Here is a 19,751-nt window from a genome sequence, read left to right as displayed (position 1 = left end):
AAAAAAAAGGTGGGGGAGGTAGGTGATACAAGACCAGATATTATTGTTGATTGTTGAAACTGGTGATAGATGCAAAGGGTTCATTACACATTCACTCTTCTGTTGTGGATGTTGGAAAATATTTCCTTTGAAAAAGGAAGAAAAAAAAGGCTAGTATCACAAGTAGGAGAACTTGTGGTGGAGTACCCACATAGCCTTAAGCAGAGAAGGTGACCCCCACTCCTCTGGGGAGACAGTTGATGAGAACACAGGTTCTCAGGCAGCCATTACATGCACTTGTGATGGGCCACTGACGCACCCAAGAGGGAGCCACTCGCATCTTAGAGCGTTAACCCTGTGCCGAGTCTTTACTTAATCGTAGGCCTGGAAGAGGTGATTTCTTCTCTCTTTTTTTTAAATTGCAATCAGGAAACAGAGGCTGACAGAGCCTAACCCACTCAAGTTACCTATGATAGTTAAGGTCAGGGTCAGAGCCCGGACTCAAACAGGTCTATGTGACACACTGGGTATGTCCAGGGTTCCACAACGCCTGTTACCAAGGGGAGGAGACACAAGACCTTCCCCTGGGCTGTTTAGAGACACAGGGAAGATAAGACCGGAACAGATGAAGCAAGGGGGTTCTGCATGAGTGAGTGTGTGTGTGTGTGTGTGTGTGTGTGTGTAAAAGAAGGTGCTAAGAGGCAGGGCATGGCAGAACCAAATGAGAGACCAGCACAGTGCTTGGTTCAAAGCAGACACTCAATAAACAGGTGCTGCATAGCTGCACGGGGCACCCTGAATGAATGAATGAATGAATGAATAAATTTGGAGAGGGATGGGACATCATCCACATCATCGTGAAGGCAGTGAAATCTAGCTGAGGGCCCTGAAGCTATCCTAGGCTAGGGAGGAGTGAAGTGGGCCAATGTTGGGGGCAGTTGCTGAAGGCAGAGGCAGGTAGAGGAGACCTCTGTGCTTCTCCACACCAGAGGTGGCTGTCCATGCCTGGATCTTGCACAGACACTGCTGCCAAAATGCCTCTGTCACTTCACCAGTGTCTGGCTGCAGCTGGCTCGTTTATTCACAGAGCTCACAGCCCAAAGGAAGGAAAATCAGAGCAGAGATGGGGCTGCCTAGGGAGAAAGGTGTCTTCCGGTGGCCACAACCTGCAGGCCCCAGACCTCCTCCACTGTCAGCAGCGGCCTGGCTCGCAGGTGTGTCCGGAGGGATAGATTGGCACCAGCCTGGGCCTGGCTCCCTCACCAGCCCCTCGGCCAGGTCCCAGTCTGTAGCACCATGCTGCAGCAGGCACATGTCAGCCAGAGAGTTTTGGTTTGATGTAGCCGGCCTCCTCCTTTTTCTTAATGCAGCTAAGCATGACTGTGAGGCCCAGGGAAGCTGCTTACCTGGCTCACTTGGCCTCTCACTGGGTCCAGAAGCTTCTGTTTTGGGGACATCCAAGATAAGAAATGGATGCAGAAGTTCCTTTGCCTCTATCCAGAATTTGGCTAAGAGGAACCAAGTATATGACTTAGTATATATAGCCTTTGTCCAACTCAGCTCTCCAGACCCCAGGGTCAGAAGGGTGACAGATCAGGGGAGAGGCACCCTGGCAGGGTGAGTCGGGAGGAGAGCTACCCCAGAACCTCAGCTCACTTGGGCCTCCAGGTGCCCATTTGCTCCAAAAGAGTACACCTTCCCCAGGAGCCAATAAAAGCCTGAGAAGCAGAAACTCAAAGAGGTATTTTGCAGAATGAAGACACCACTATTGAAAGTTGGCTATTTGGGGAATGAAGCCCTATTTTCGGCATTTCTACTGAGTGCCACTTATCCCGGAAGATTTTGTTAGACAACACTCAGTTACCTACCCTGCTGGGGGAAGACTGTTACAGATTATCCAAAGAAAGTTAGTTTCCTTTTGGCTTTGGAATTTAGTTGAGGCTACAGAGAGCCTCCCTAGGTACCACAGCCTTCCTGGACCAGCACCCTCAGCAACACCAGGGAGCTACTTAGAAATGCAAAGTCGGGGCTTCCTAGGTGGTGCAGTGGTTAAGAATCCGCCTGCCAATGCAGAGGTCACGGGTTCGATCCCAGCTCCACGAAGATCCCACATGCTGCAGAGCAACTAAGCCCGTGTGCCTAAATAAATAAATAAATAAATGAAAAAAAGAAAGAAATGCAAAGTCATGGGCCCCACCACAGACCCAAAGAATCAGCATCTGCATTTTTTAAAATAAATTTATTTATTTGTTTATTTATTTATTATTGGCTGCATTGGGTCTTTGTTGCTGCATGGGCTTTCTCTAGTGGTGGCGAGCAGGGGCTACTCTTCGCTGCAGTGCACAGGCTTCTTATTGCAGTGGCTTTTCTTGTTGCAAAGCACGGGCTCTAGGCGCGTGGTCCTCAGCAGTTGTGGCACATGGGCTCAGTAGCTGTGGCTCATAGGCTCTAGAGCACAGGCTCAGTGGCCATGGTTTAGCTGCTCCACGGCATGTGGGATCTTCCCAGAGCAGGGATCGAACCCGTATCCCCTGCATTGGCAGGCAGATTCCCAACCACTGTGCCACCAGGGAAGTCCATCATTTGCATTTTTAACAAGATCTTTAGATGTTTCTTGAGCACATTAAAGTTTAAGAAGTAACACCTTCAACTAATATTAAAAGGTTTGCATCCCAGGAGCAAGGGGCAATGCACAGGCCAGGTTTGGGGGGTTGGGAAGGGACTGGTGAGCAGGAACAAGCTTAGGATTAAATGCGCAGAGCACCTGGTGGCCTGCTGGGGAATAACAATCTCATTCACCTCTCTTCTCTGCGCGGGCTCTTCCCAAGCCATTCCATCCCAGTCAAGGTTTCTCTTACCCCGCATAGGGCTTCACATCATGGTGTCTCTGTCTTTGCAGTTTCCTCTTCTAGGAATGCCCTTCCTCCCTTGTCTGCTCAGCCAGCATCTAGTCCTTCTTCAAAAATCTGCTACAAAGTAATCTCTTTCTTGTTGTACCTACATACCTCTTCTCTCTGTGCTGCTGTGACCCTGGGTCCATTCACTCATTTATCAATTCCCTCATTCAACAAACTCAAATATCTATTTAACGTCCCCTATGTGCCAAACACGAGGCTAGAAACCAGAGACCCAGAAATGAGTGATATACAGCTCACCCTTTGAGAGCTTACCTTCTAAGTAGGGAGACAAATGTATCAACTCGCATCTACAGTACACCTGGGACTGCTCAAGTTGCAGAGTATTGTCATTTTTTGTTTACACATCTTACCTCCCCACCTAGACTGTAGCTGCTTAAAGACAGGGATTCAGTCTTCTTAGTTTGTGTTGGGCCACTACTGGTCCCTGAGCAGATGAGAATGAATGAATGAATGTCTATTTTACTTCTAGGGAAAGAGCAGAAACTCCATCAGCCAAAGTATGGTAGAACCAGGACTGGAGGCAAGTCTAGCCACTCCACTCTGTAGGAATTCCATTCAACATGGAATTGCCCCACATGGGGTCAGATGCACCAAAGCTCACAGGAAAGACCTAAAGCAGGATCTCTAAGAGTTTAAGATACCTCGGAGAAAATAAAGCTGCACGCTCATGAAACAGAGAACATCAGAAGATAAAATCTGGTAAGTGTAGAGACATCTAGGAAGATATGAGAAATAGCAGCTCACCCAGGCGAGACTCAAGCAGGGCCTTGAAGGAATGTTGATTTGGGCAGGCAAGAAGGAAAAGGGAATTCCAGGCAGGGGAACACCAAGAGCAAAGGCTCAGAAGCACAAAAGACAAAGGTATACGGAGCAGAGAGGGTTCCTGTCAAGGGGAAAAAAATGGGAGGTGTTGATGGGTAGACAAGATGGCACCCAACCTCAGAAGGCCATGAGCTTATGCTGTGGAGTTCAGACAAGGGATTTGAAAGTGTTCCTATTCTCCTCCTACTCCAATCGCTACTGTTCTCACCATCTATGAAATAAGAAAGGGTTTAGCTTTCTGTGAAAACTCCAAGTTCCCTTATTTTTATTTATTTTTTTTGAAATGCATTTTTCTTTTTACAATAAACTGCATATATTTAGAGTGTACAATTTGGTATCCCAATCTCCCAATTCATCCCCCCACCAACCCTCCCCGCTTTCCCCACTTGGTGTCCATACGTTTGTTCTCTACATCTGTGTCTCTATTTCTGCCTTGCAAACCGGTTAATTTGTACCATTTTCTATAGTCCACATATATGTGTTAATATACGATATTTGTTTTTCTCTTTCTGACTCACTTCACTCTGTATGACAGTCTCTAGGTCCATCCATGTCTCTACAAATGTCCTAGTTTCATTGCTTTTTACAGCTGAGTAATATTCCACTGTATATATGTACCACATCTTCTTTATCCATTCATCTGTTGATGGATATTTAGGTTGCTTCCATGTCCTGGCTATTGTAAATAGTGCTGCAATGAACACTGGAGTGCATGTGTCTTTTTGAATTATGGTGTTCTCTGGGTATATGCCCAGGAGTGGGATTGTTGGGTCATAAGGTAACTCTATTTTTAGTTTTGCAAGGAACCTCCATACTGTTCTCCATAATGGCTGTATCAATTTACATTCCCACCAGCAATGCAAAAGCGTTCCCTTTTCTCCACACCTTCTCCAGCATTTACTCTTTGTAGATTTTCTGATGATGCCCATTCTACAAGTTCCCTTATTTTTTGATAACCAGGGGATGTTTCGAGAGTTGGGTTTTATAGAAGTGGTAATGTGTTGCCTGACCTCCCTTGAGGAAGACCAAACCACATTTGCCAACCAGCTGGCTGGGACAGAAGGTCAGGAGTCTTGAGAAACTTTGTTTATTCTCAGTAAGAAGATAACTGGTCTGTGTTGGGATAAAACTTGCAACCTAAGGTTCTTTGGATCTGAGTAACTGAGCCAAATCAGTGGCAGTGTGACCCCTTCCAAACACGCACATGCAGGCACACAAAAAGAGCTAGTGTTTCATAAAAGAAGATTGCCAGTGTAGATGTGGAAGCATACAGACTAGCCAGAAGGAGAAAGAGTAGGGTGGCAAAGAGAAACAAAAGACCAAAAGGAAAAAAAAAAAAAAAAAAAAAGACTAAAAGGCTGGTGGGGGCCTTCCATGGTGGCACAGTGGTTAAGAATCCGCCTGCCAATGCAGGGGACATGGGTTCGAGCCCTGGTCCAAGAAGATCCCATATGCGGAGCAACTAAGCCCGTGTGCCACAACTACTGAGCCCACACACTGCAACTACTGAAACCCATGTGCCTAGAGACCGTGCTCTGCAACATGAGAAACCACCGCACTGAGAAGCCCGCGCAGCACAACGAAGAGTAGACGCCGCTCACCGCAACTAGAGAAAGCCCGTGCACAGCAACAAAGACCCAACACAGCCAAAAATATAAATAAATAAACAAACAAACAAACAAATAAATAAAAATAAATAATAAAATAGATCTTTAAAGAGAAGGGGGGCGCGGCTGGCAGAAGGATGCAACCTTTTAAAGGAGGCACATCTTCCACTAGTCCCCAGTGGACAAGCTGAACTGTTTTCAGTTCCAATAACCAAACTCTGATGCTACCAGATTCTCCATTATTCTTGGATGGCCCCACCCCCTCCACCCTTAGGCTGCTTTCTGTTGGCAAAAGCCTGCTTGCTTCTGGAAGCCTTTGAATATGGGAGCATCTGGTGTTCTAGAGACTTAAAATACTGCAAATTCGAGTAACAAAATTGCTTGGATCGGCACGGAGATTCAGCTCACTCCATCTCCAGCAGGTTTCTTGCCCTTCAGAATGTCACCCCTCAGAGCTATGCAAAGCCCTTCCCTAAGCTCAGCTTCCTAACTCTTTCTTTGGATGGGAAGAGAGACTTAGGTACTTAGGGTTGCAGGGGCTTCCTGTCTATAGAAATAAAAATTAATGAGAGCTGGGGACTGAAACATCAGAAGACAAATCCACTGGGGAAAACACATTGGGAGAGGATGAAGGGCCCAGACCAGGCTCTAGCCCCTAACTGACCTCATTTAGTCCCCACAATATATTTTATATCAGGGAAATAGCCTCAAAGAATTGACATAAACTGCAATATTGAAGAGAGAGTAAGAGGCAGAGCCAAGATTTAAACCAGGCCTGTTTAACCTTGAAGCCATTCCCTACACCATATGCCTTCATGGTCCTGGATTTAGTAGACCACCACCCCTAGGCGAAGGGCACGGGGGAGCTAGCAAGTCTCCTCCATGTCCCCTGAAGGGCTCTTCTGGTTTGGGGCAAAATTATACTTGACAGCTGCGGACTTGCTCTCTCAACCTTGACTCCATGCCTGTGTGTAAGAGGAAGACGTGTGGAGAGGTAGGGTTGGGGGAGAGAGGTGGGCTTCCTCTTCCTCCTCCTTAGAATGGAAGCCAAACCTTAGATGAATCAAATTCAGATTTGAGGTGGGCGAGTCAAACTCTGCAGGGGCATGCCCACACTTCCCAGGGCAAAGCGCCCTCGGCAGGAAGGAGCGTGTGGAGAAGCTGTCCAGCCCCGCCTGCAGCTCTTATCCCAAGTTTCCCCTTCCACCCAGACCAACAGATGTACAGTCACCCTCCATCCACCCCACTCGGGATCCTGAAGGTCATCATCCTATGAAAACAATATTTGAGGAAGTGGAAAAGGGCCCGTTAGCCCAGGAGAGCATGTTACCTTGTAGCCCAGAAATGAAACCACTTCCTCCCCATGAACTCAGTATATGAAAGAGTCCTCCTCCCTACTCTCCTTATCATGTCAGCACAGGTCCCTCCTCTGGTATGTCTTGGACAGGATATTGCCTTCAATCCACATGTTGTAAATTATTGACATAGTCCTTATTGAGAGTTGACAGGTGAGGAGGAAACATTTAATGACTCTTAGCCACAGCTGAACAAAAAGAGGCTTCAGGCCTCCAAGTGGAGACCCGAGAGCAGTCAGTAAAAGAGGAAGTCAATCATGAGTGTGTTATGGAGGGTCCTTGACATTTAGAGAGTTAGGGAAACCCCTCAAAAATGTAGCTCCACTTCAGATTGGATCAGAAATCACAGGCCCACAGAAGACCTGCTCTTTTCCAGGTCCTGAATGGCTAAAAGGGAAAAATGGGGTACAGAGAATGAGGAAGGCCCTGTGGGAGTAAAGACAGATCTGAGCTGAGCCCAGACGAGAACCAAAGGATTTAAGAAACTAACCTTATTAAATCTTACAGTAGTAACCCAAAAGTAAAGGAGCCTCACATTTCAGACCAAGAGTTAAATCAGTGGCTGTCCATTTTGGCAACCCATGAGTGCCCATTTTGAAAACAAAAAGTGTCCCAGCTCTACCCCTAAATTCCAAACCAGGACGCCTCTGGTGGGGCCCAGAGAAGAGCCACCAGCCACTCGGATACCCAGCCAGAATCCAGAATCACTGGCTTAATCAAAGAGCTGTATTCATACCCCACTTCCAACCCATTCACCCCCCACCCCCCAAACTTTCCCAGGCCTCAAACCAGTCTCCAATGTGTGAGTCACAGCAGGGCTTTCCTCCAGTCACTTCTGTTGTTTCAGGAGTTCAAGACTGTAGATTCCTCACCAAGACTCCACTTGCCCCTCAGCCAGGGTAGAAACACAGGACGATTGCCACAAACTGCATTTATTTAGGGATAATTGGCCAAAGGAATCATTTGGGCTGGTCTTTATCTCTGTGAATCTCCCCTGTAACCATCCACAGAAAGCACCGTCCAAGCGGAGGGTCTGACCCAATGGGGTGCTCAAGGCCACTGTGGCAGCTCAGCCAGGGCCCCCAGGGCCAGTGTCCCACTCCAGAAGGACCAAGTCCACGCTCCCCCTAATCAGAAGCTGTCCCTCCAGAGCTGTCCCATCGCTCTGCGAGGCTTCAAAAACCCTCCATCTTCAGCCCTTTGCCCCAAGCAATGAGGCAGGAGGAGGACTGGGAGGGCAGGGGGTCTGACATAACTGGTACATGGACTCACGACATACAGAAAAGAGAGTCTCTGCCAGGGCCAAGGGCAAAGGGAAGTCCCCCTTCTTCTCAGAAGGCTTGCTCTGTTCTTGACATTCCCCCAGCTGACTTTTGGTCAGATGGGCTAGTTGGTGCTGAACTCAGAGAAGGCCAAACTGGGTGCTGCGGGGACAGAGAAACAAAGCACATTTGTAAGAAGCATTTCAATCATAATAGTTACCATTTATTGAGCTCTTTCCATCTGTCTGGCCCAAGTCTGTTTCACATGCACTGTGTCATCTGATCCTTACCACCTGTGAGGTAGGTTTTACTATTCCCATTAGGGCTGAGCAAATGAGGCTCAGAGAAGCTGTTACCTGCCCAAGGTTGATCTAGCTTCTAAGTCAGGGTAAAGATTTGCACCCTGGTCTGTCCAACTCCAAAGCTTGTGATCTTAACCACTGTGCCTTACAGCCTCAGAAAGGGGACATGGTGTGGTGCCCCCTTCATTTAAGTAAATTTAATCAAAAAGCAAGGGTTCTTTGTTACCCCTGCTCTCTCTCAAATAACACCTCCCTACCTGAGGTCTCAAACAAGTGGTATGCGGGCCGGAATTCACCCACGGGCTTGTTTAATTTGGCACATAGCATTTTAAAATAACTTGACGAGCCTTTGAGCTTGTGGCCCTCGCTTTTTGGATCCATTTCAAGAGAACAGGGGTGCTATTTTCCGCAGAGTTTAAATCGCAAGCACCTGGCGCTGAACATGGGGAAGTTGGCTTTGAAGGTGATTCACTCTTCCAACATCTCTGCCCCACAGACTGTCTGCAAACAGTACCACCCAGGTGGCTGAGACACTCAGCTTCAGCCAGCGTGCAGCTGTATTAGCAGGTCTCTAAGATGAGGTACTGGCAGTTACTGTAGCATCACACGGCAATAATGGAAGAAGGATACAGGGGCGGGGGGAGGGGAATGAGTATATTCAACTTCAGAGGGGAGCTCCTGTTTCCCTTGGTGGAGCCAGGCCAGGGCTCTGATCTCACACCTCCCTGGCAGAACCTTTCTCTGCTGCAATCATCCGGGAGTCATGTGTCCTTAGTGCTGGTGTGACAGGAACAAACACAAGGCATCATCCTATAAACAGAGGAGGCCAGGCTTCCTGCACCCAGCAGAACACTGTTCCCTCCATGGCCGGGGTGCCCATCGTTAGTCTACAAATAGCAGCACATCCCTGGCCAGCTCATTCCTTTTATCCTCACCACTCCTCACTACCCAGCTAGTGCTGGACTGCCCTGGAGAGCCGAGCACAGGGAAAGTAGGAATCAGACTCTGTATTATTACAGGAAATTCAGCATGTGGCCTTCCTGGCAGTTAGATTATATCAAGGTATAATAAGTCACAGAATTTAAAAATCTAAGAGATGGAAGGGACCCTTTGAAAGGAAGGAAAACGATCCCTTGTGACACAATGCTTGTGCAAGGATCTTACGGCCCCCTCTTTACTATGTTGTGTTAAACCAGTGTTGTACTGATAAGGCAGAGATCTTTGCCTACCTTCCTGAAGGCACTTCCTTTTACTCTAAGACCAATCCTCTCCAACCCTAGAGATACTCATGATACTTGAAATTGGGTATAAGGACAAGTTTGATATTACTCTTCTATCCAGCAGGGCTCCAGCTTCTCACACTCTCCTACTACCTAGAAAAACCCCTGCCCTCTGCAGACTGGCCTCCCCAGGGGACCTAGCAACGTCCATCCCCCACAAGTTTGCCATATGCTTCCCAGATCCCTTTCCTGCCTCCAGATACTGGGCTCAGCTGGACCTAGACTATTTCTCACCATGATCATGTAGGTGGCCTCTGATTTTCCACTTGACTCTTCTTCGATCACCTCTTGTGTGGTTATTGAGGAGTAAATATGTTTCTACAGGGAAGAAAATCAAGTAAATATTCCTAAAACTCAATAAATCGTACATGCCAGAGAAAAGGCTATCTACCACTATTCACAGGGCATCGACCACCAAGATCAGTAGGTTCAGAGGATTATTGAGAGCTAGAGAATTATCACAGGGCACAATGATCCAGTCCTCAGACTTCCTGAAAATTAAGAAAATTAACTCATCAGCAAAGAGCACAACCTTAAGAACCAGATTCTTTGGTTCAAAAGGCAAACATCTGGAACTTCCCTAGTGGTCCAGGTTAAGACTCCACGCTCCCAATGCAGGGCGCACGGGTTCGATCCTTGGTCAGGCGACTAAGATCCTGCATGTTGCACAGTGCAGCCAAAAAAAAAAAAAAATATATAGATATATATATATATATATATCTCAAACATCTTTGTTTGAATAGACATTGAGATAGCAGCAGAGAATTCTTATGTTGCCAAATTATTTGTACTTTGTGATTATTTCCTCCCAATTAGAGCCATGGCAGGATGGCATTCATCAGCAGCTAACTGTCATCACCTCTTCCAAAAGGTTTATATGGCAGGAAGAGCCTGCACTGAACTTTATGTCTGTGAGGTCAGGGGTACTTTGTGATTCCCATTTCTGTCACTATTTGGGGAAGTGATATCATCCAGCGACAAATGCTTGGACTTCTGGAGTCCCCTGCATTATGTTATGAGAAAATCCTACTCCTGGGTCACAAGCAGCTGAAAAGATGGAAAGGTAAATATTATAAGAGGAGTTTTTCAAAGGAAGGGAAGGAATTGGGAGGGGAGAGGAGGGGAGGGAGAGGGGAAGGGGAGGGAAGGGAGAAAGAAGGAAAGAAGGAAAGAAGGAAGGAAGGAAGGAAGGAAGGAAGGAAGGAAGGAAGGAAGGAAGGAAGGGGAGAGAGAGGGAGGGAGAGAGGGAGGAAGGGAAGAAAGGAGGGAGGAGGGAAGAAAAGAAAGAGCAAAAGGGGAAAAAAAGAATTCAAGGAAACAAATCCATTTCTCAGTCCCTAGTAGCAATTATTTATCACAAACTAATATGGTAAGAAAAGCTCCTGACCCTCTCTTTCTAAAGGTCCCTGAATATTTAATCTGCACCGTTAACTCCCTCAACTCCGGAATGAATCATAATCATCCCTCACATTGATACAGTGCCTCATAGTTTACAAAGCACTTGCATACCATCGTGTTATTTGAACCTTACAACGGGGCAAACGTGTTTGTCCTTATCCTCATTTTAATGATGAGAAAACTGAGGCTCGGGGAGGTAGCAGAGCTGGGCTGGAGCTGGGACTTTCTGATTCCAAGTCCAGGGCTCTTTCCCAGGGCCCTGCAAGGATGTGCTGGGCTGCTGGGCTGGCCCCGCCCATCCCACGCCACTCACGCCTCAGGGGACTCATTGCGGTGATGGAGATTTCCTGAGCCCCTGCTCTGTGCCAGGCAGTGGACGTGCCGAGACACATGATGAGTGAGACACAGTTCACAGGGGGGTGATAATGACACCACCTGGATCCTGGAGCAGTCTCCACCTCGCCCTCACTGGGCACAGCAGCAAAAGGGCAGAGTTCTTCTCTTACCTCTGGATGAGTCTTCGTTGTGTTCTCCAGGCTTTTGACCAGCGTCGTGGAAGTTACTGCGCTGCAAGGGTGTGAAAAACAAGTGCAATTAACCAGCCAGCACTGTATATTCAAGGATGATGATGTGCGCCTGCACAGAGATTTTTGAAGAGAGACCCCAGAGGAGGAACTACTCCTAGACACCTACAGCCTGCGCTACCCAGCTCAGCTTGAAATCTGAGAGGTGCAGCTCTTTAAGGAAGAGCAGAAAGTCATCTGAAGATAGTCTGGGCTGAACGACAGCTTCAACCTCTCTATTGTCATCCTAACAACTTTCTGTCCATAACAATTTTAAGTGAATTAATCGAGAGAGGCCATGGGATTCAATTTTATCTTTCTGAGGACTAGGGAGATGGGTCTGAACCCGCAGGGGGCAGCAGAAGCTCAGCGAGACACCAGTTCAAAGGCTCCTGGCTTCTTCCAGGGAGGAGAGCAAGCAGAGCTATCCTGGCAAACACTCTGGGCTGGGAGCTCTGGCCCCTTCCCTGTCCTTGGCCTTTGATCGCTTGACCATCTGCCTTCTGCATTTGCCACTAAATAGGCCTCCTTTTTTTTCTATTTTGGTCTAAAAGTAGAGCTAAAAAAAAATCAGGGAAATCTAGAAAAGAAACCATATTTTTTGTCTCTAGGTGGAAATATTTTCATATTTTCTGATTATAAAGTTGTATGCTCTAATTGTAAAATAATTCAAATAATACAGAAATACAGACAGTTGGAAACTGAAGTTCCAGTAAACCCCCTACCCTCACGGGACCCACCTTTTCTTTTTTTTTAATCCCCAATACCACTATTAATATTTTAGAATTATCCTTCCAAACCTCTCTCAATGCAAGCATAAGTACACTCACACAAAATATATTTAGGATATATGCTGCTGAAGTGAGCATTACATTTATTTTTCTATTTATGAGCATTACATAAATTTTTCTACTAAAATGAAATCATGCTATATATTGTATACTACTACTCCTTGACTATCTTTCCCCATCATTGCATACAGGGCTGTGTGGTACTCCATGAAGTACCAATTCATTGAATCATTACCTTTCTGACAGACACTGAAAATGATTTTTTTTCTTTTTTTTCTTTTTTCACCCTTGGCTGTGCCGTGCAGCTTGTGGGATCTTCGTTCTCTGACCAGGGATTGAACCTGGCAGTGAAAGCATGGAGTCCTAACCACTGGACCACCAGGGATTTCCCTCAATTTTTTATTATAATCTTTGCTACAGCTATCATGTTTGTGAACAAATCTCAGCAAATCTGTCTGATTATTTTTTAGAATAAACTAGTAGACAGACAGGGCGGTGCTGCTCTTCCCTTTGAGGGAAACTGAGGCCCAGAGCAGGGAAGTGAGCTGACCGGAAACCCAGGTTGTCTCTCTATTCAGTGCTTTGCCCAGAGCAAAGACTCTCATTCCAAACTGAGTCAGAGAGCCCCTGGGGTGTCAAGCGCAAACCTAGCAGAGACGGGCGCTTTCTGTACAGTCCATGTTCCATGGGGAAGGGAGACCCGAAAGTCAGCATTACTCAGTCTTAGTGGGGGTTCTTGCCCCTTGACACTATTTCAAAAAAAGAGTCAATTTTCCCTAGCAACATAGCTCGTCAATAGTTGGGTAAACTGAAGGATATGAACCTGCCAACAGCCAGTGAAACACTAGTGCCCATGCCAGAGCTTCTGCACATTTCTGAGATACTGGGGGAACTTCAAGCCTTTAAAAACACATTTCAACAATAAATAATTTAGGACCTGAGGCCATTCATTCAAAAGGAGCTTCTCATAATTAAAATGTGGCCCTTCAAATAAATCCACTGACAACCCTCAAAATCAGAGCTTCTCTATGAAGTTGTCTACGTACGGTGGATAATTCAGAAATCATTTCTCTCAGGCATTGAATAGCACCATTATGGCTCTTGCCTAAGGTGTATACTCTTAATTACGCTCTACTTAGACCAACATGTGTAAGTCTTTGTAATCTTTGTAAAATGAGGATGGCGTGGGATGTGCAAGGCCTTTCAGGATAACAGTGAGCAAGGGGGCAGGGTCACTATATGATAACACCTAATGTGATAACCACAGTTGGTTCTGGTTTAAAATACCCCCTTCTGGGCTTCCCTGGTGGCACAGTGGTTAAGAATCTGCCTGCCAATGCAGGGAACACAGGTTCGAGCCCTGGCCCGGGAAGATGCCACATGCCGCGAAGCAACAAAGCCTGTGTGCCACAACTCCTGAGCCTGCACTCTAGAGCCCGCGAGCTGCAACTACTGAGCCCGTGTGTCGCAGCTACTGAAGCCTGCACACCTAGAGCCTGGCTTCTGCAACAAGAGAAGTGACCGCAAAAAGAAGCCCACACACCACAACAAAGAGCAGCCCCCATTCAGAGCAACTAGAGAAAGCCCGTGCACAGCAATGAAGACCCAATACAGCCAACAAATAAATTATTTATTTTTTTAAAAATAAAATCAAATATCCCCTTCTGTGAAAATGGCACCCTTGAGGCCCTGTCACTCTCTTCCACTTCAGGCTAGAGGCACCTCCAGCCCCCCAGCCCAAGAGATGGGAGCAGCCCGGTACCTCTTATTCCCAAAGGTCCTCTTCACGATCAATATCAGAACAGGAAGCAGCAGGATGGTGGCGCAGACAATCCCCACGATGATCACGAGCTGATGACCGCCCAGGATCTCAGGTCCGAAGGTCCCTGGGGTCACCAATGCTTGGGAAAGGAGAAAAGCAATGACAGGGCCTCCATATTACAGAAAAGAGCTGGGAGCCTCACCAGGTCTGTGCCAAGTACCGATATCCAGGTCAGGAGGCAGGGCGAGTAGGCCAGACTCCACCCCACGCTGAAACACTGGGACTCCAGCTGTCCCCCTTAGATTGACAGCCAAAGCCTGCTGACCACCCCCCCGCCCCCCCCACTCTTAAAATACAGATTAAGGTAGGTGGGAAAAGAGAATGTCACCTCACCTACAGTAGCGTTTCCTTTCACATTTACAATTCTATGTTTTGTGGTTTACCAAATGAGACAGAAATAATAGACATCTTAGAGGCTGCTGATCTTTCTATAGCAAAGTGTTTTCCAAAGGATCTAGGCTCCAACACTCAGCCTTATAGTCATGATACCAGGTAAAGCGCTTCCACCCTCATGGCACCCTTCACTCATTTCCGCAACTCACTCTGAACATATACATCCAACACCTCCTGGGTGCCAGACATCACTAGGCACAGAAGATACAAAGACAGATAATGCACGGTCCCTGCCTTCAAGGAGAGGGACAACGTAAACAGAAAAGCACAGGCTTCTGTCCGTGCTATGAGAGCAGCACAAAGCAGCACAGAGAAAAGGGCACCCAATTCTATGGGGAGCAGAGCCTGAGGATTTGTCAGCAAAAGTTTTAAAGTTTAAGCTGAGTCTGAAAGAAAACATCAAGGATTTTGGCAAACAATATGGGGAAGGTTGGTGGGGAATTTATACCCAAGGTCTGGAGTTTTAGGTGTGTTTAGGTGACAGGATGGTGCTTTTAGAAACTAGCAAGAGTTCCATGGGTCTGGCTCAAAGTCTGTGTTTGTGGGTGTGGTAGGGAGGGAGGCTGGATACATAACAGGATCTAAGTCATGAAGGACCTTCATTATCTCAACAAGGAGGTTGGTTTTTTTTTCCGTAGGCAATGGAGAAGACACTGCGATATTATAAGCAGTTCAGATTTATGATTGAGGAAGATGGCACCCAGAGCTGCATGAAGAATGAGGGATAGTGACTGAGAATGAAAGCAGAGACTGGGTAGAGGCCTACAACCCAAGACAGAGATGAGAAGCCAGAATCAGCTGGTGGTGACAGACGGGGAAGAAGGCAGATCCAAAGTCAGTAAAAGAAACAACAGAACTAGTTGACTTGTTAGATTGGGGATCCTGGGAAAGGGAAGAATCAAGCACAACTCCCAGGCATCCAGTTGGATAACTGTGTAGATGCTGGTGGCATTAACTGAGGTTGAAGAGATGGGCTGGGGAGAGGTAGGAGGGGTAGTTTTGGATATGTTGTATTTGAGTATTTGTGGAATACTTGTGTGGAGCACACATATTGGTTGGCCAAAAAGTTTGTTTGGTTTTCAGTAAAAATAAGACACATTTTTCATTTCCACCAAGAATTTTATTGAACAATGTATTCACTAACCAAATGAACTTTTCGGCCAACCCAATACATAGAGATAGATAGATGATAGATAGGTAGATAGATGACAGATAGATAGATAGATAGATAGATAGATAGATAGATAGATAGATAGATAGATAGATGACAGATAGATAGATAGATAGATAGATAGATAGATAGATAGATGATAGATAGATAGATGATAGATATAAATAGACCGATAAAGTTGTATCTAACATAGAATATATTGAATGTATACAGAACATAGTATTCACTACCACTGAGGTAGAGAAGGTCAAGGATGGGCAATTAGAGTACCACTGGTGATCTACACTAGAGTAGAGGCAGAAGCAGAAGCCTAAACAGAGTGTGCTATGAGTTAATGGGAGATGAGATGGGAGACACCGTGTCCTTTAGCAAGCTATTTGGCTGTGTCAAGAAAGAAAGACATAAGGTATTGTGGTGAAGGCTGCACAACTGGGAATATACTAAAAAACCAGCAAGTTGTACACTTTAAATGAGTAAAGTGTATGGTATGTGAGTTGTATTTCATTAAGGCTGTTTCAAGAAAAATAAACATGTAGGATGAGAGCTACAGGAGACAAGGACACAGGTAAGAGGAAGAGTTGAGTGTATGTTTGTGCTGAACGCTAGAAGCCCTTGGAAAGTACAAGCTTAAAGAACCATGTTTTGAGGATCCTGAGAAGGAGGCGAAGGCGCCACCTCAGCACAGGGCTCAGATAAGCCCTGGGCGGAAAGGAGCTCAGGCTGGCAGGGCAGAGATGAGGATGGGGCAGATGTGGGTCTGTTTGTGAGTGGGGAGGGCTGGGAAGTTGGATGAACTCCCACTAGTGGCTTCTATTTCTCTGTGAAGTGGCGATAAGACTTCTGAGAGTGAAGAAAGCCATCTGTCCCGCTTCCCTCTCCAGCTGGGATCCTTTGCTATTAACCTGAAGATGCCTCCATAAACTTAAGTCTCTGGCCAGAGGTATTGAGGTGTGTTGCACACTCACATCTATCCCTGCCCCCAACCAACCACAGCCAAACCCTGCAGCCCTAGCAAGAGGCAAAGTCCACAGGCCACATCCTGACTGCTAACTGGGTTATGGTTTAACTTTAACCCCTCACTTATCAACCTCTCTCAGTCAACACAATTGACTCTTTACTCTCCTACACACCAATGGCCTTAATACTATTCTGGAGAGAATACAGAACCTTTGATCAGAAAACCCCTGTTTTTGGTTCTGGCCCCTTCCTGTTTTCTCTCTGTTCTTTGCTGTCTCTCACCAGCTCAGGGTCATCTCCTCTTCCGCTATAGAGCATAGAGCAGCTCCCTTGAAGCCAAGTTAAAACCACTCCAATCCATCTCTGAGCTCCTGTATCTTTAACTTAGTATATTTTACTAATGATGAGTGAGGTCTGGCAGAGGGGTGGTGTTCGCTCAATATTAGCTTTTCTTTCCTTGACCTACCAGCAGGGAAGAACTAGTGTGAGGCAAGCAAGGTGCCTAGGGCACCAGATTTAAGGAGTTCTCACTCTCAAGGTCATGCAAGTACAGGGTACAAGTGCTTGATAAGTACTAGGCTTATGAGGGTCAGGCAAGTACAGCACCTGACAGTGATGCCTGATTAAATTTTGCACCCTAGAAGCCTCTCCAGCCTCACCCCAGTCCTGGCCGGGCTGACCAGCTATGAGGCCCCTCCTCCCTTCCCAGCCAAATGTTAGATACTTCGGGGCTCTTTCAGGATCACGTGCAGCACAGTGGTTTTCCTGAATGTCAGGTTCCCCAAATGGATACTGCAGGTGTAGTTTCCTCCATCAGACTCCTTCACCCCGTGGAGCACCATGGAGCCATCGTTGCGGGAAGTGTCCCCCACCAGGTTTACACGATTCTGGAAGCGGCCCCAGTTCTGGGGGTATCCCATGGGTGTCTTGAGTTTGGGGTAATAGCGCAACACAACCTCCTCCTAGAAGGGAAAGACAAAACATATGAGATTGAAGGACTAGGGTAGGGGAGCACTGGGAAGGTTAAGAGGGTTGCTCTCAGGACTCACAGGCTCTATGTGTGGAAGCAGGAAAGGGATTATCAGAAAGTATTAGGTAACACAAAGCCATGGACACATGTGTCTGCAGGCACACAGCTGTGCAGGACGCCACCAAACCACAAACAACTCTTCCATCTCAAGAGAGGGGTGAGGAAAGTGGGAATGGGGGACTTCCCATTTTTTGCACTTCCCCAGTACAAAAAGTACACCTTTACTTTTTATGACATATCCAGGTGGATTCCCAACAGGCACCTGAAACATGTCTAAAACTGAACTCCAAAATTCTCCCCCAAACCAGTTCCTTCTTGTCCATCCCATTTTGGTAAATGGCAACATCTTCTTCTTTATGTTCTGGTTAAGAATATTGGAGTCATCCTTAACTCCTCTATTTCTTGAACAACTCACATTTAATCCCACAATGAATCCTCTGCCTTCAAAATACGTCCCAAATCTAGCCACTTCTCACCTCCTCCGCAGTCTGGTCTAAGTCACCATCTCTCACCTGGAGAGCTACAAGAGCTTCCCAACTTGTATCCCTCTCTACTCCCCACTACAGTCTAACCTCTAGAAATAAAAATTAAGTCATGTTACACCTCTGCACAAAACCCTGTAATAGCCCCCCACTTCTACCCAAAGTACAAAGCCGTCCATGAGCTGCCCCGCCCCCTTCTCCTCTCTGATTTCATCTTCTACTGGCTTTTTCCTCACCTGCTTGGGTCACTTCGATCACCCCAGCCTCCTAGCTGGTCCTCGAGTCCTGGCCTCAGGGCCTTTGTATTTGCTGCTCCCTTTGCCTGGCACGCTCTTCGCCCCCAGACACCCCTGCTCAAATGTTACCTTTTTGGCATGGCCTCCCTGACCACCTACATAAAATAACAACCACAAAACCCTGCTTTCTTGTTCTCCATAGCTCTTACTATTACCTGACATATTGCATATTTATTTCTTATTTTACTACGTATATCCCTCCATCTTGATTGTAAATGCCCCATCAGGGCAGGAGCTTTGAGTATTCACTGCATAGCAGATGCTTTAAAAATGCTTGTTAAGGGACTTCCCTAGTGGTGCAGTGGATAAGACTCCACGCTCCCAGTGCAGGGGGCCAAGGTTCCATCCCTGTCAGGGAACTAGAGCCCACATGCATGCCACAACTACGAGTTCATATGCCACAACTAAGGAGCCCGTGAGCTGCAACTAAGACCCGGTGCAACCAAATAAATAAATAAATATTAAAAAGAAACAAACATACAGACTCTTTAAAAAAAATACTTGCTAAATAAATGTGTTGGAATTTTTTACAAAGGTTTAAAAATATTATTTTTTTTTAAAGTTTTTAAGAAAAGGAAATGGGTATACAGACACAAACATGAATGTGAAGACCTGGTCCCTAAACTCTTGTCTCTCGTGATTCAAATTCACTACTCAAAATGTCAACTCTCATCCTATTTTCTGCAGTGACTCACTTGGTGGATGACATTTAAATGCATGACAAGTTCCCAGAGGTGAGCCTGGAACCACATACAATTCCCCAGACCCCAACAAGATGCCACCCTTTCTGAGCCACTCATAAAGCATATAGGAATCACATGAATATAAATGACTTTTTGTAGGAATGACCTGGAATATTTCATTTATAAAAGTTAAATCTTTATAAACTTTGTACTGTAACTTTTATTAACAATAAGTTACCCGGGATGTCTCTCACAACACACCTTGACCCATCAGGACATCACCATGCCACAGTTGACATCTACTGGTCTAAGGAACTAACTTGCTGTTTACTGCTTCTGAGTTCCCATAAAGTACGCCTCACCCTGGCCCCCAGGACCTGCTAATTCCAACACTGGAAACGTCCTTGAAGACAAAGAAAATTCCCATCACATAAATGGGGCAATGGGACACAGAATAAAACTCACAAAAATAACCCAAATAAGAATAAGAATGCAAAATGGTATAAATGATCCTATTTGCAAAGCAGAAATAGACACAGACTTAGAAAACAAACTTTTGGATACCAAGGGGGAAAGGGAAGGAGTAGGATGAGTTGGGAGATTGGGATTGACACATATACACTATTGATACTATGTATAA

General features: G+C 46.3%; 1 protein-coding gene across 4 annotated transcripts in view; it reads right to left on the bottom strand.

Moving 5' to 3' along the window:
• Positions 1-6,826: 6,826 nt before the first annotated feature.
• JAML (junction adhesion molecule like) overlaps positions 6,827-19,751 on the bottom strand; it is a 28,347-nt gene continuing 15,422 nt past the window's right edge. For all 4 annotated transcript variants that reach the window (XM_057748865.1, XM_057748864.1, XM_057748867.1 and 1 more), the window contains 5 exons: positions 17,345-17,582; positions 14,040-14,178; positions 11,430-11,490; positions 9,760-9,843; positions 6,827-8,105 (listed from right to left, as the gene is read on the bottom strand). In XM_057748865.1, the coding sequence (XP_057604848.1) occupies positions 8,013-8,105; positions 9,760-9,843; positions 11,430-11,490; positions 14,040-14,178; positions 17,345-17,582 (615 nt within the window). In that variant the 3' untranslated portion in view covers positions 6,827-8,012. The remainder of the gene's footprint in view (positions 8,106-9,759; positions 9,844-11,429; positions 11,491-14,039; positions 14,179-17,344; positions 17,583-19,751) is intronic.

This window comes from Hippopotamus amphibius, chromosome 9, assembly GCF_030028045.1.
Source record: "Hippopotamus amphibius kiboko isolate mHipAmp2 chromosome 9, mHipAmp2.hap2, whole genome shotgun sequence".
Taxonomy (NCBI): Eukaryota; Metazoa; Chordata; class Mammalia; order Artiodactyla; family Hippopotamidae; genus Hippopotamus; species Hippopotamus amphibius.
Note: the sequence above shows the minus strand (reverse complement) of the source record. Positions and strands in the feature narration are given on the sequence as shown.